At 42.0% G+C, this 14,720-nt stretch overlaps 1 protein-coding gene across 3 annotated transcripts in view; it reads left to right on the top strand.

Annotated features, from left to right (window-relative positions):
• PLEKHM3 (pleckstrin homology domain containing M3) overlaps positions 1 to 9,974 on the top strand; it is a 70,441-nt gene extending 60,467 nt beyond the window's left edge. For all 3 annotated transcript variants that reach the window (XM_081919016.1, XM_081919017.1, XM_081919018.1), the window contains one exon: positions 9,301 to 9,974. In XM_081919016.1, the coding sequence (XP_081775142.1) occupies positions 9,301 to 9,478 (178 nt within the window). In that variant the 3' untranslated portion in view covers positions 9,479 to 9,974. The remainder of the gene's footprint in view (positions 1 to 9,300) is intronic.
• The last annotated feature ends 4,746 nt before the right edge of the window (positions 9,975 to 14,720 follow it).

The raw sequence follows: 14,720 nt of genomic DNA, 5'->3' as shown, positions 1-14,720 counted from the left end.
AGCCTGAGGATAGGAGAAAAGGAGACACTTGTCTTTCATCAGCCTGTAAGTAGTTGTGCATTGGCAACTGAGCGCATCACCTTGCTGCATATTTGACTCGGGGATTGTTAGATTGTTAGAACTGACCAGGCTGCATGTTGGGGCTGATTCATACATGCATGCTTATCCCGTAATCTGACTGCATATCATGCCTGTGTCATTCAGGCACAGATAAAACATCTATGTCACCCCAGTTGAGTTTTTCAATGGAGTGTCCAAGAGTGAGTCATAAATAACATAAGTTTTGTATATTCATGATGTTGATCCTCCCTTGGGCATTGTTGGCAGTTTGTGAGATGGCCAGGATTATTTTGTTAGCATAAGTTGTTGAGAGTTGTTTTTCTTCCCAGCTGGGAGAAGAGTTCCGTGCCAGTGCGGCCAAGGCCACCTTTTACTGAGATTTTTGACTGGTACCTCTTTTACTGCTAATATTTGCCCCATCTTTCCCTGGTTTTGTTTCAGTACCTTGTTTTTAGTATGAGGTCCAAGCCCTGAACGTATATTAAATGAGGTGTGCAGCACAACTGTGCAAACACTGATTAAGAAAGGAAAGAGAACACTTGCAAAACAGTAATTTCTGGGACGGAAAGTTGTGAATGACTATATAAGGCAAAGATATCTGCAAGGGGTTCATGAGGATAATGAAAGTGGCAAAATACTTGCTGTAAGAAGGTTTCCCAGTGCAATGCATGTAATTTCTCTGCAGAATGATTTGATTACTCTGAGTGTTTGCTGGGCATTAAAATCACAGGTTAAATGCCTTAGAATTCTGAAATCTTAAATGCCCTGAGAGAAATTTGCAGTACATCTCAGATCAGTGATATCTGGGTGTAATGACTTCTGTTGGTGCTTATTACACTGGCAGCCAGTAATATATGTGTGTACATGTTCAATACAAAAACAGATTTAATGACACTGATATAACCACATCATTTTCAAAATAATATTTAGTACTGCTGTACCAGTCAAGTCGTGGTTCAGTAACAAAAGTGAATTAGGTTGATCAGTTAATTTTTATTTTGGCAATGAGTTTGAACATTATCTGTCTGCATATTGGATAATGTTCTTTTGTTGGGGCACTGTGTTGATAGAAAGCAGGTTGCCCATTAACAGATGTAATAGCCTATTTCTTTTTAAAATAGGATTCATTCGTAAGATTGGCACATAGGCAATGCTTTGAATTTAGGTTTGTTAAAAGAAATCAAGTGGGCTGCCTTTTAATTCCAAGACAGGTCTTGGTAGCCCCAGTCATTGCAGATTCTATGTTTTAAAGTATAACCCTCTTTGTCCATTATATTTTTGGGGGGGGGGTGTTTCAGCTTGGTATGAGTCAGGGGCTCATGTTCTCCTGCCCCCGCCCCAAAGAAAAACCTCACAAATATTTCAATATATTGAGATTTCTGTTGGTAGGGTTGCATTCCCTGATTTAGGTAATCGTTGCCTTAAATGTTTGCCCCTTCTAACTGGGGTTCAGGTGTTCTGTTCTAGTTCTTATATTACTCTGTGCCTTAGGATGTGCATAGCCCTCTGTACCATGAGCCCCTGCTAGGATGACAGAGTTACGAACAAGTTGGACCCTGGCGCCTGATTCCGCATTTCCACTTTTCAGGAGGCAAAGAATACCATACAGTGATATTCCCCTTGCTGGTAGTTCTCCTGAAAGGTTTATACCTTCGTATCAGCAAACACAAGCCCTGGCGTTGATTTTCAGAGGAGTGGCCTTGTTAGTCCATTGCAGCAAAAAACAATGCATAGCCTTTGAATTGGAGTTGGTGCCCAAAATGAATTGAGAAGGTTGAGTCCCTTCAACCAAACATTATTCCTGGGTGGGAAAACGGTAGGTTTTGTTTTAGCTAAGGAGTTTTTCATTTTTTTTCCGGTAAGAAGGACAGGGTAATTTAATCTGGCATGTTCAGCAAGTTTCACTAACACCCCCTCCCACAACCGTCTAAGAGGGATATGTAGCATTTACAGTTTTGTAGATCCACGAATTAGTTTTCTAAAGCTTTGCCCTTAAATGAAGATGAAAATAAATATTAACACATGTGCATTGTGATATACTTACTGTTATCCTAATGTCTTTGTTTCTGCTCCTTCACTTGCACGTGTTCAGCTTCACTAAATCTAAACAAAATGAATGCCTCTTGTGTTTTAAATGAGTGCAAAGCTGGACTTTTAATAAATCTTGAGCCTCTGTTAGGGTGGTATAAAAAAAAAACCCAACAATAAATTGCCTTAATAAGAAGCTGTTTGTACTGTGTGAAAGAGTTCCCCTGCATTCACGGCATTCCTGAATGACTAGGAATTGAAGTGTGTTTGCACCTTGCTTTGCATATATTTTCCCTTTGCCTTTTTGCCTTGACCTTTCCGCTTGACAAAGAAGAAAGCAAAGCGATGAGTCTCAGGTGCCCTTGCCAAGACCTGCCAGAGGGTCAGCGCTGGATGACGACCATCCTGATATAATGGCCTCCTCACAGGGTCTGATGGAGAGAACAAGTTCTGGTAGAGAAGTAGTTTTTCTGTGGGTCCATTTCCAGATGTGATTTCTCAAGGCCTGTCTCTTATGGAGACAGATAAATCTCAGGGACACACACACACACACACGCACCCGCTTTTAAAGAGCTGGAGTTTCCATTTGCATGGAGGCTGTTTGCTCAGCATTCATTTTTTGTCAATCCTTGAGCAAACAGAGCAAATACCTGGATAATGCACTCATCTGGCTTTGAATGCACATATATTACATACCCTTTTCTTGCTAATCGGTGTGACACATTCCTTTGTTGGCTAAATGGTTCCAAAACAAACACAATCATTTCAGTTAATTAGCAGGGTTTTGTGGGCTGTGCCTGGCAAGCTCCTTACATCCTGTCCAACAATACACAACTTCCAAGTCTGCTGTCTTAGCACTGTTGTAGAATCCTCAAATAATTCTCTCTCTCTCTTTTTTTTCCTTGCTTGGTTTTACATTGCTTAGTTAAAGTATTCCCCTTTCTTGGATTTCCTGGGTGTTGGGTTTTGGAATGAAAACTAAAAACAGAAGAATAGTAAAGTGCAAGTGGAAATGTTGTAATAGTTGGGTCTTCTGATTTTTTTCCTGTCAGCTCCAGCAATTAGTTTTTAAGTAGAAATGGAAATGTACTTAAGCCTGCTGGAAACAGTGTTCTCAGGAAAGCTTTACTTTTCAAGGGGCAGAGTGTCAGGTGGTAGTTACTCACTGGGGTGGTGGAATAGCACTGCACATACTTGAAGATACTGTATTGTGAATTTTTCGCAGCTTTCGGATACAAGCTCTTGTCACTGAGATCTCCTTCACCTTTTACTGCAAGAACTCAAAAAATGAGTTCTTCCTTGCAAAGTAAAATGCTGGTAAATGTTTAGTATGGTGAAATTCTAGGTTCTGCTACCTGTCAGCGCTGTGAAACATTTTGTTGTTGGGTCATTGTTGATCTGGTTTCTCAGATCAACTTCATTGATAGGGGTCTCAAACTGGTATTCCACACAGACAACCAAGACCCAGTTCCTTTCTTCCTCTACCACCAATGCAGCCCATCTGCTGAAGGAATCGCTTGCTTTACCCAGACGTGTCCTCTGTTGTTGTTGTTGTTTAGTCGTGTCCAACTCTTCGTGACCCCATGGACCAGAGCATGCCAGGCACTCCTGTCTTCCACTGCCTCCCACAGTTTGGTCAGACTCATGCTGGAAGCTTCGAGAACACTATCCAACCATCTTGTCCTCTGTCGTCCCCTTCTCCTTGTGCCCTCCATCTTTCCCAACATCAGGGTCTTTTCCAGGGAGCCTTCTCTTCTCATGAGGTGGCCAAAGTATTGGAGCCTCAGCTTCAGGATCTGTCCTTCCAGTGAGCACTCAGGGCTGATTTCCTTCAGAATGGAGAGGTTTGATCTTCTTGCAGTCCATGGGACTCTCAAGAGTCTCCTCCAGCACCATAATTCAAAAACATCAATTCTTCGGCGATCAGCCTTCTTTATGGTCCAGCTCTCACTTCCATACATCACTACTGGGAAAACCATAGCTTTTATCATATGGACCTAGAAAGCATTAAAAGACCCACTGGCTGGTGCATCACCCAGTCAGGTGGAATCTGTGCAGTTCCACTTGGCCTTGTAAAGCCTTTACCCCAGGATATCCTCTTCGGCCCACCCTAAACAACCTGACTCCCATTGAGAAGAACCTGCCAGGCTGAATTCTACTCTTCACCTTCCTTCACAGAACCCTCTGCCTCTGGAACTTGACCGTTTGCTTTTCTAGATGACACTGGCTACCTCTGTCCCATCTGCCTGCTAGCAGCCATTCTGAGAACTGACTTTTGCCCACTGTAGATCATGCCACTTGCCTTTCACCCCCACCAGCTGAGAACTTTCTCGCTCCTGACCCTGGCTATCACTTGTCGGATCTTAGCAAACCTTGACACATGGACCTAAGGACAACTGTGAGCATGCAGGGTTGCTGTGCAGAGCTGCCTACCACTTTTGAGCCTATATACACGTGTACTGTCTATGTGCCCATAAACTCTGCACAAGCGTTAAGCCCCACATGCTGTTGCATGCAATGGGTCATAGGAAAACTAATTTTTCAGTATTACTTTTTTAAATAAACAGCAACACAAGAACAACCCTTCTGTACAATCATGACTCCAGCCTATGCAGAAAATGAAATAACTTGCTCAAGCATCTCACTGACTACCATACAAATGAATCATCTTTAAAAAAGAAAAAGAAAAAACGAAATGTGTTTTTGTGTTATATGTTTCAGGGCATGCAAACAAGTATAATCTCCTGCACTTCAGAGCTGAAATTATCTTGTGGCTTCTAGGAAAGAATGCTAAAAGGGAGGAAGTTGGTTAAGGATGGGGCTGGCTGGGACACAAGTTTAAGGAGAAATATGTGCCTCCGCTATCAGTTTCCAGCACCTCCACCCACCATTTCACCCACCCCAAATCTCCCGTGTTAAGAATGGATGCCCTACAGGAGCATACGCCTGATCATTTAAAATGCAAAAACCTTTACGGAGATTCAGAGGTGTTTCAGGCACTGGCGCAATGTGCATAATCTAGGCAGTGAGCCATACGATTGCACTCCTACAGCAGCTGTGACCATAGGAAGCCGAACATGAAAAGTGGACTTTCCCCCTCTGGGACCGCTGCAGGCAAAACGGAAGACATGAATGAGTCCACAGTTGCTTGTTTTTAAGGTCTCGTCTTTTTGTCATCTTCAAAGCAACAAATGTCTTCTCCACAATGTCATTGTATTTGTGCTCAAAAGGATCTGAGAAAAGGAGAATAAAGGCTTAGTAATAATGAGACTGTTTTGTAAATAAGTGCCATAAAAGGAACACCCTCTTTCCCAACACAGGTGCTTCTCATTGCCCTCAGATGTTAGAGAAGTGGGTGACGCAGCATCGAGCTGTGGCCTTGGCCAGATAAGAAGCAGGTGTTTGATCGCTTGATTGAAATGCTGAACGGTCTTGCAGCCACAACCAGGAGATACACCTTTGTAATTTTTCAATGGAAGTTAGAGTAGGTTGCAGCTGGGAAAGATTTCAGCTTTTAAGTTTTGCAGGTTCATCTCAGCTTCGTGATTCCTTCTCTCCTTAAGCCGTATAGTGAATTGTGCAACACAAAATCAACAGAGTGCTTAAGTGCCATATTTCGTTTTCACTTGTCAGTCCCTTGGGGAGACTGCAGTTGACTTCACGCATTCCATTTGTGTATCAGGTCCTCTACCACATGTGCAGGTGGTCCTAACTGGACTGGCAGGGCTAGCCAGGACTCACTCTGGTCCACCCCAGTACCGGCAGCTCCTCCTCATTCATCTCACCATCACCCACAACTTCCACTCCATTCTCTTCCTCTTTGGGCCCAATCTGGCAGTGGGGAGGAAGATAGTAGCTGCAGTCTCTTCTGCCTTACCCAATAAGATGGCATGAGTGGCTGCAGGGGGGTGGACGGGCTTCTCTACCATTGGGAGCAGGTAAGTAATGTAAATGGCAGCACCACCAACAGCAACAACAACAACATTTCCTGCTGCCACTGGGTCTGAAGAAGGAGCAAGCAGAAGTGGCAAGGAAGAAGGAGCTGTCCATGTTTGCAAGAAGAGCAGAAAGTAGAGCCATTTCCATTGTCCAGCAGCAATTTGCACGTGCCAGGAGAATCTGGTTTATGGTGGGCCCTTGCTGGGGCATGGACCTGGGCAGATACCCAGTGATGCCAACCCATGGTGCTCGGCCTGACATCAACGATGTTTTAAATGTTACGTGTCACTGTGTCAAATATTCACCTGCAAATGCATATAAGAGCCTTGATTGACTGCAGCTAACTGATGAGTGTACATTTGGTGGCAAACCACTTTTGGAATGTGTGAAATAATCCTAATAGGAAAGAGAAATCGGACTCATGAAATGCTGGTTGGCAGTGGGTATTCGGGAACACACATTAAAATCCTGTAGAAATGGGGAAATGTGTGGAACTTGTGGGCTTCATTCCTTGGATATTTGCTTCATCGAGGTCCTTGTGTCTTAACAAGTTTTCATCAGAAACTGTTCAGAGGTGTTCCTGGCTTTTCTACACAACCACAACACTGAAAACCACCTCCTTCTCCTGAAAATAAAGTTATGGTAATTAGGTGCTTGTGGGAGTTGCTGCTGTCTGTTGCACCAGTTCCACTGCAAGGCGGATTCATGGACCCTCTGGCCAATTTGTTGATTTGGATTTCTTCTGTTCATTGTCTCAGCAATTAAGATGTCTGAGCAATTGAAGTGTTACTTCCCAGTCAGAATAGCTCCTGGCAAACAGAGCACAGCAGATCCAATGGATTTTCACAATGCACTTGACTCAGATTTTCAACCTAAGTTATCACCGTTGCCATATATTACTGGAATAGAATTGGGCAAACCAGCCATAAAAAAAAAGGTTTGAATTGGCCTTGTGGAACTTCCAGCCCACAAAAGTCACCTTTGGGGATAGACCAGAACACTACCTGCTTTTTATTAGGAACCTCACGTTTCCCTCCATCTTCCTGATCTTAGGAAACTTCTGGGTCACACGAGAACCTGAAAACTGCATGGGAAAGTTGCTGTTTGAGTGCTAACATTGTGGGAAGGAAGCAGTCGTGTTCTCTCCAATCTCTCTGTCACTGTTCTCTCTACCATCAGCTCACCCTTAACACTTTGTCCCACAACCCGTACCTGAAAATCTGTACTAGGTAACAAGTGTTTAGCCTCTAAGAAAGATTTTCAAAAAGCTTAATCCAAATTATTGTGTAGCATAGAAGATGGTGATAACTTAGTATAGACCCTATTAGTAAAAATACTAATGAAAAGCCTGGCCAGATAGTAAAGTCTTGGTCTTGTATGTTTGTTTGCTGTTGTTTACTGCTGGTTGTGCAGCCAAAATTTTATGCTGATGTTACTGGAGGTTACCTTTGGCAATTTTAATGAATTGCACATGCTTTGTGTAAATGTGTTTTTATTATAATGCATTTTTACTTTGGTCTATGATCTTAAATAGGATTTAAGTCGTGGAGAGACCTTTTTGTGTAACAAGCAAGTAACAAGTTCTGCTAATGATGATAATTGATCTGAGACCCAAAGCTCAGCAGCGGAGGCATCAGGCAGGTAGCTCTAGGGAAAGCTACTTGGGACCCCACCAGAGAGAGGTGCTTCTCCTCAGTAGCCATCCTTCTAACTTGTGTTGCCAGAGTTACCCAGAGAAAGACTTCTAATGACCACAGACTTAAAGAGGAGCTGCTTTAAAATTAGGGGATTCAATTTGGTAATGGAATTCAGCCATGTACTCAGCTGAAATGTCCATGTGGTGTTGAAAGACAGACCCATCTACAACACAGAGCAAAGGGTTGATCTGGATTTTAGCAGGGCATGGGTCACAGTGACCAGGCTGTCTTTGTCCAGGAGGGATTCTCTGTTTGCACTTTTCTGTTTCTGCATGCAGCAGCTATCATAGGAAATATGAGTTTTTCCTGCAAAAGCTTATGCGGCAGTTCGTCCCTAATGAAGGCCACAATTGTATGCATGTTGGGAACCAAATCCCATTAAGCAATAGGAGTTGTTTCTGAGCAAGTAATCTATGAATGGGATTAGGGTGCTATACACTAGTGCAGCTACTGTTCTGGAAAGACTGGGTATATTAAGGGTTAATTTGGGAGTGAGGAAACAACAATTGGACCTGTAGTGTGGGATAACTGGTTAAAATGAAGAAGCTGATTTATGGAAGGCTTTGGGAGCTAGAAGCGTAAGTGCTGGTGGGATTTTAAGCAAAGCCCATGAAGAGTGTCATTAATGCCTGCTTTTCCCTGTCCTCCTGCTTGTAATCATCTGTTCCCTTTTATCAAGGAACAAGTTGATTATTGATCATACAGAAGTTTTGGGTGGTGGGTGGTGGTTTTTTTTGTGCTTTGCAACTTTTTCAAATGGTTTGAATGATGTATTTGCTCTTAATTTTGAAATCATCAATCTTCTCTTGCCCCTCCCCGCCCCCTGATTTAATGCATCTGGGTAGCAACGGCAGGTGTGTCACTCTTCCATAATCCTGCAGGCGTCCATTTCGACAGAAATTCCTGATAAGCGTTTACATTCTCCAGTTGACTGAGAAGAGTGATCAAAAGAGGGAAAAGGGAGAGGCCATGAATGAATGCAAAATGACACTCTCATCAATCATTGGTCTCCAGCGTTTCCCAAGGAATTGTAAATCACTAACGAAAGGGGAATTAGCTTGATAAAGTCAGCATTAGTGTCAGATGTGGATGATTTAAAATTTCTAAAGGCACAACTGTTTTCTTTGGCTGTCATCTTGGCTCCCACTTGGGTTGCCTGCATGTGCTCCAATCCAGTAAAGAATGGATAACATGCTTAAGTAATTAAGCTTGTAAAATCTTCCAGAGATTTTGAGATTAAAGCAAATACTAACAGCTGCAACCCTGCATCCGGTCAGGCTGCTTAAATCCCAGTGACTTCATTAACTGCACATAGCATTGTGCCCTAACTGCCTTGCTAAACCACTGCCATAGTATAACTCAATGTTCCGACACTATAAGACAGCTTCTCACTGGGACTCAACGATGTCTGAGAATCCTCTGAGCGTTCCTCAGTGTGGCTGGCTTTCAGAAGTCAGAATACACCCAGCACAAGAACAGTCTTACCGCAGAACTTCTTTCCTCTGTGTAGTGGGGTGGGGAAGAGAAGCTAGGAACCTACATATTAATATACAAATACCTGATTTTGTTCTCACAGATGTGACAGCTGTGGTGCCGTCTTCCATTCAGAGTGCAAGGTGAAGTCGGTGCCATGCCCCAGGTGTGTGCGAAGGGAGCTTCAGATGAAGCAGAAGTCTTTCTGGAGAAGACTCAACATGGATGAAAGCCTGGAAGAGGCCTGCAACATGTTTGAACTGTCCTATCAGAACACTTGACTCAAAGGAGGAAGCTGGCAACCTGCAGAGATCCCTTTCCTACTGTAGAATGAATGCTTACAAGGCAACGTTCCACTGCCAGGCAGAATTCTTTCCTGCAGAAAGATTGGCTAATATTCACCTTTTTGGTTATTGAATAGCAAGGGTCAATGTTGCTAAGAAGATTGAAGGCAGAACGCATTCATGAAGTCTAGGTCAACCAGGTGGTCTAAAGCCAAATGTAGTTTACTTGAAATATTTCCTATTCTCTTTGCATTTATTGTTAGAAATAGAAATATTGTGTGCATTATTTATTATTATGTTTCCAAGTGAACTATTTTGCAGAAATAGCAAAGGTGGCACTGGAACTTAAAGGCCCCAGAGTACTTTGCACAGGGGGGCCTATGAGATGTATTTGTGGGGTCTTTTCCAGCTTAGAAGGATGTTTTGGTCAACCGTCCTTAAGACTACATTCCTCTCCCACCTCTCAAAAAGTAAACTCAATTATAGATCCACATCTAGATGGCTAGAATAGCAATCCTTGTACGCTATATGAACCAAGTGCTAAATGCTGTTTAGTTCTTGTGGTACTGTTCTCATGGTTGTAGAACATGCACAGCTTTACATCTGCACAACATTCCAATCTCCTACTAAGTCAACAATGCAAATCCCTGTGATTTTTCTCACATGTAGCACGATTAAACACCAAAATGCATCTGTTTTGATGTTAAACAATGTACACACTGCTTTGCTGCTGCTTTGGAAGTTAACCACTTTTTCTAAGCACCTCTCTCCACCTTCTTACACTTTGAAATGGTGAGCTGAGGGTTTCGCAGGGCCGGGGCCTGCTTCGTCTCTCTCTCTCTCTGCTCTATCCTTTTGGCTGCACTTGATATGGGGACTCGGAATAGCAGCCTGAGCAATTGCTGGGGACAAATGCTTCAGCGCAGTGAGGAGGAGGCACATCTTGGAACACCTTGGCTGAGAAATTGGGACTTGTGCCGTTGCTAATTCTGCCTAAGGAAGTGCATGTACAGAACACGGCACATGGTGGCTGCAGATTGTCAGGTGTGCATCCACACTCACTGTGCACATAGCATACTTTGAATAGCGATGCACTTTCCATGTGTCTTATGATAGAGATTGGAACGTGCTTCCTTGTCTTTTGCCTGAGGGTTTAGTACATGACTTTTACCCATGGGATCCTAGTAGTACATAACATTTTGCCCACTTATTCATCTTTCTTTGGAGTGAGGCCCATTAATCCTCCCTGCTCTGTGTATCTGGTACTTAAAGAAATGTCACATGAAGTTTGCGAATGCTGCATTTATTTTGCCCTTATCCACACCAGTCTTGTGCACCAAGATTCACCTACTGGTAGCTTATGTAAGCTTTCCCAGCCAGATCAATGGAGAATTCCAGCCTTCATTCATATTGAGTCTCTAACATTGAAGGCAGAGAGTCATAAAAAGGTAGCAGAATTTACTGGCACTCATAAATGTTTCCTCTGAGCCTAATTTTGTTTCTTTGTTTTTAGCCACTTTGAGGCTGTGTTCAGAGGTTTATCATTTGAGCAACATGCTTAGGAGAATCTCAGGCTCATGTGCTTCCTACTCTAGGAAGAGATTGGACGCTGTTGCTTCCCCTTTTGGATATCTGCAGTTTGGCCTTTATTGGTTTGAACGATGGTTTAGTGAAACAAGCCAACTTCACATCTTGGTTGATGCTGCCAACCTGTTTCAGTAAACCAGTTAAGCTTAACCATAGTTTAGGGTTTGGGCGTAAACACTAAACTGAGATTAATCAAAGGTAGCAGCCTGAGGCTTCCCTGGGCTTGTTCCTGTAGCGAACAGCAGTAAACCTCAGGTTATTATTAGGTCCAAATGCTCACAGTCTCTGAGATCTTTTATTATTCAGTGCAGTTAGTTTCTCCATATTTCCTGTTCTTCATCCAGTGCATATATATTGATGCAAATGTGGTTACTAATTTGTAGGAAGTGCATTGTTCTTGAAAATGATGCATCCTTCCCTGTGTATTTTAGACTACAGGTCCCATCAGGCTCAGTGGTCAGGTGTTTGGGAGTTCTAGTCTGAAACACCTGGAGAGTACTAGGTTAATCCACTATCTTATAGATTACAGATTTAAGGCAACAAATATATTTAAAATGGAGGATGCTGAGTAAGCCAAACCTTAACGTGCCTTTTAAACAGGAATTAAAAACTTCTGTCTGAAACGGGAATTTTATAAACGAGAGGTGTGGGAAGGCTGGTTACATAAGAAATAGCAGGGGTAGGGATATAAAGTGTTTCTGTAGCTAAAAGCTTTAGAGAAAAGAATGGCAGGATCTTAGAGCTGCTGTCCACATTACTTTTCTGTAAGTCACTCCTGCATCTCCATATGTGCACATGTACAAACATGTTATCCTGTGAAACTTGCTCCAGGACACACCTGTAAAATGGTGTCCATTAGTAATGTTTTTACTCATTTATTTAAGAGCTCTGCAAATGTATTCAGATACAGGTGTGATACGTGAGAATTGTCCCCTGCTTGAAATATGTAACCTGAGAATCTACCGTAACATGAGAATGGGGGGTGGGGGGCACATCTGAAAACAATATAATGTTGTTGAAAGGAAAGGAAGGAAATAGCAGCCATTTGTAGAAGGAAATAGCACACACCAGGTAGATTATTGACTGTGGCACCGTCAACAGCTCCAAAGGTTCTAACCTAACATTGAATTGCCAACTGTTGATGCCACTTGGAAAGACTAACCGAAGTGAATAGGCATGCGTCACATTTCACACTGCCCATGGCTTGTTACTGATAGTAGTGGTCTGTCCTTGGTGGACTTCTATGCTGGAGGTGTCCTGTCCACATGGCAGAGAGCAGCATTTTGTTTCTTGTGTTTGCAGCACAATACTATGGGATGCCTCTTCTTTCCCTTGGAAGCTGGGAGCTGAGCAGCAGTCGCCACGGGTCGCAATGGCAGAATAGAATAGGTCAGCGAGGGATGCTTGAGCACTTAATATAAAAAGGTGCAACACAAATCTGCTGTTCTTAATTTCCCGCTTTGTCAGCAGGAACTTTCAGATTCTGTAGCCATGTGTCTCCCAAGCCATAGACAGTTGCTCTTCTTTCTGAGTCTCTGCATGACAAAAAAAAAGTGCCAAGTCGTGTTGAGTTTATTGAGTTTCAGTGTTGAGCCCCATTGACTTCCATGCTACGAGGGAAAGGAGTTATTTCAAATTCCTGGTTTCCTTAAAACACATTCTAACAGCCTTTAGCAAACATCTCTTCCTACTTTTTATGTAAACTTTTTATTTTATTTTTTTCTTTTACTTAGAGTAGCTATGAGCCAATTTGAGACATGGGCAAATTATTGGCTCACAGAAAAGAGGGTAATTTTGAAGCCAGTGTCAACCCCTATGAATAACAAGTCAACATCTTTGGTCGCTTGAGCACAATGCTAAATCCCTCCCAGGGTATTTGAAATTAGCTGGTTACTCTTAAGAAGGGCATTAGATTGCATGGGTAGATGCAGAATATCATGGATTAACAAAATATGTGTTTTTACAAACAATCAGGTGACTAACCCTGAATATGACCAGTTCTGTATGGATTTAATTATCAGTGTATTTCAATATTATTTGAGTCAATTGAATTGCAGTAAGTATCAACAAACCTTTAAAGGTGTACTGGTAACACTGATAATTGAAGTAGCAATTTCTAAAATTGTTGCGATGTACAAAAAATGTCAATATCTAAAGCAGGAGGGAGCAACTCGTGGCCCTCAGACATCCATGATTTGGGATGATGTAGTCCAGTAACATTTGTACGGTTGCTCCCCTCCCTAGCTAAAGCAGGGGTAAGCAATATTCATGTCATGTCTTGATTAACACTTATAAATGGTAACCAAATGTTAAAAAAGAAGAAATCAGTTGAATTGTCTCCCTTTTCCTGTCCTGCAAGTTGCTGCTTGCCCCTTTGATGAATGCTCCGAATTCATCCAGCTTTTTGCTGATATTATTTATGAAGCTGTTAATCAGTTTATAGTTAGCTCAACAGCCTTTTCACTAACACAATTCCCCACCCTACTCTATAACACATTGGGGGGTGTTGTGGGTTTTTTTTTAAAAAAAACCTTAATTCCAAATGATCCATGTCACTATTCCACACAGTCCGTGAATTTCTCTGTGTCTTAGAATAATAAAGCTGCTTTTACTCTAGAGGCATTGCAGTTATAGATTGTTAGTATTATTTAACTTTATTTGATCTTAGTATGTTTGTGAATTATCCAGTTAAACGGGATCTTGGCTAATCCAGCCCAAATAGCTAAATAATTTACTCTGCTAGCAGCCAACGATTAACTGAATAGTCAATAAAAGCAGAGAATCAGCAAATGGAATGGATGTATCTAATTAACTTAACTTCACATGCTATAATAATTCATTGGTTGGTCAGATTGGCAGTCCAAATCTTCTCATAAAAGTGATTTCATTTGCTTTGGAAAAAATAAGCTGCTCTAAAATTGTGCCCTGTTAAAACAACCCAGTTCCGGTATGAGGAGAAGCTGAAGTGTTTCAGGGATCTAAGTCCATCCCCTGCTTCTAACCTTTACTTAACATTCAGCCGTTTTACCTGCAAACCTGGAAAATGCAAACCTTTTGCTCCCAAGTTTGAGTGAGGGAAATACAACCAAGCATTATTTTATAGCTGGTAATCTAAACCTGACAGTTGCTTGTTTATTTCTGGAGATGGTTTGCTATTTTTAATTTTACTTTGTTGTAAGTGTGTTAAACATGTTGTTGTTTTTTGAAAACTGCAATGGAGCCAACACCTTTGTCGATTACATGTATTGTATGTTTTAAATTATTTGCTATCACGTCGGTGTGCTTAATTTATGAATAATACATGTTATATTATTAGTTCCACTCAAATGAGTTAGATTATGTGTTGATAATGTATCTGGGCTTGATCTCTTACACTGCAGTCCTAACCTCCTCTACTCTGAGGCAGATCCCTTGAGTTCAATGCACTTGTTCCCAGGTAAGCCTAAGTGGTCCACAACACCTTGCTGAGGGCGACTGACCCCTACTGTACAAAAAGCAACACTCAATAAACAGTTCAATATAAAATGGGTATCTTCACAATAGTCTTTATTGAAACCATTTAAAGTGCAAGGTGCTTCTTAAACAATGAGCATGAAGTTTACTTCTCTGAAGTCCCGTTGACTTTAATGAATGAGATTATAGCACCTGCTTA

Source organism: Podarcis melisellensis, assembly GCF_964234715.1.
Source record: "Podarcis melisellensis genome assembly, chromosome: 1".
Taxonomy (NCBI): domain Eukaryota; kingdom Metazoa; phylum Chordata; class Lepidosauria; order Squamata; family Lacertidae; genus Podarcis; species Podarcis melisellensis.
Note: the sequence above shows the minus strand (reverse complement) of the source record. Positions and strands in the feature narration are given on the sequence as shown.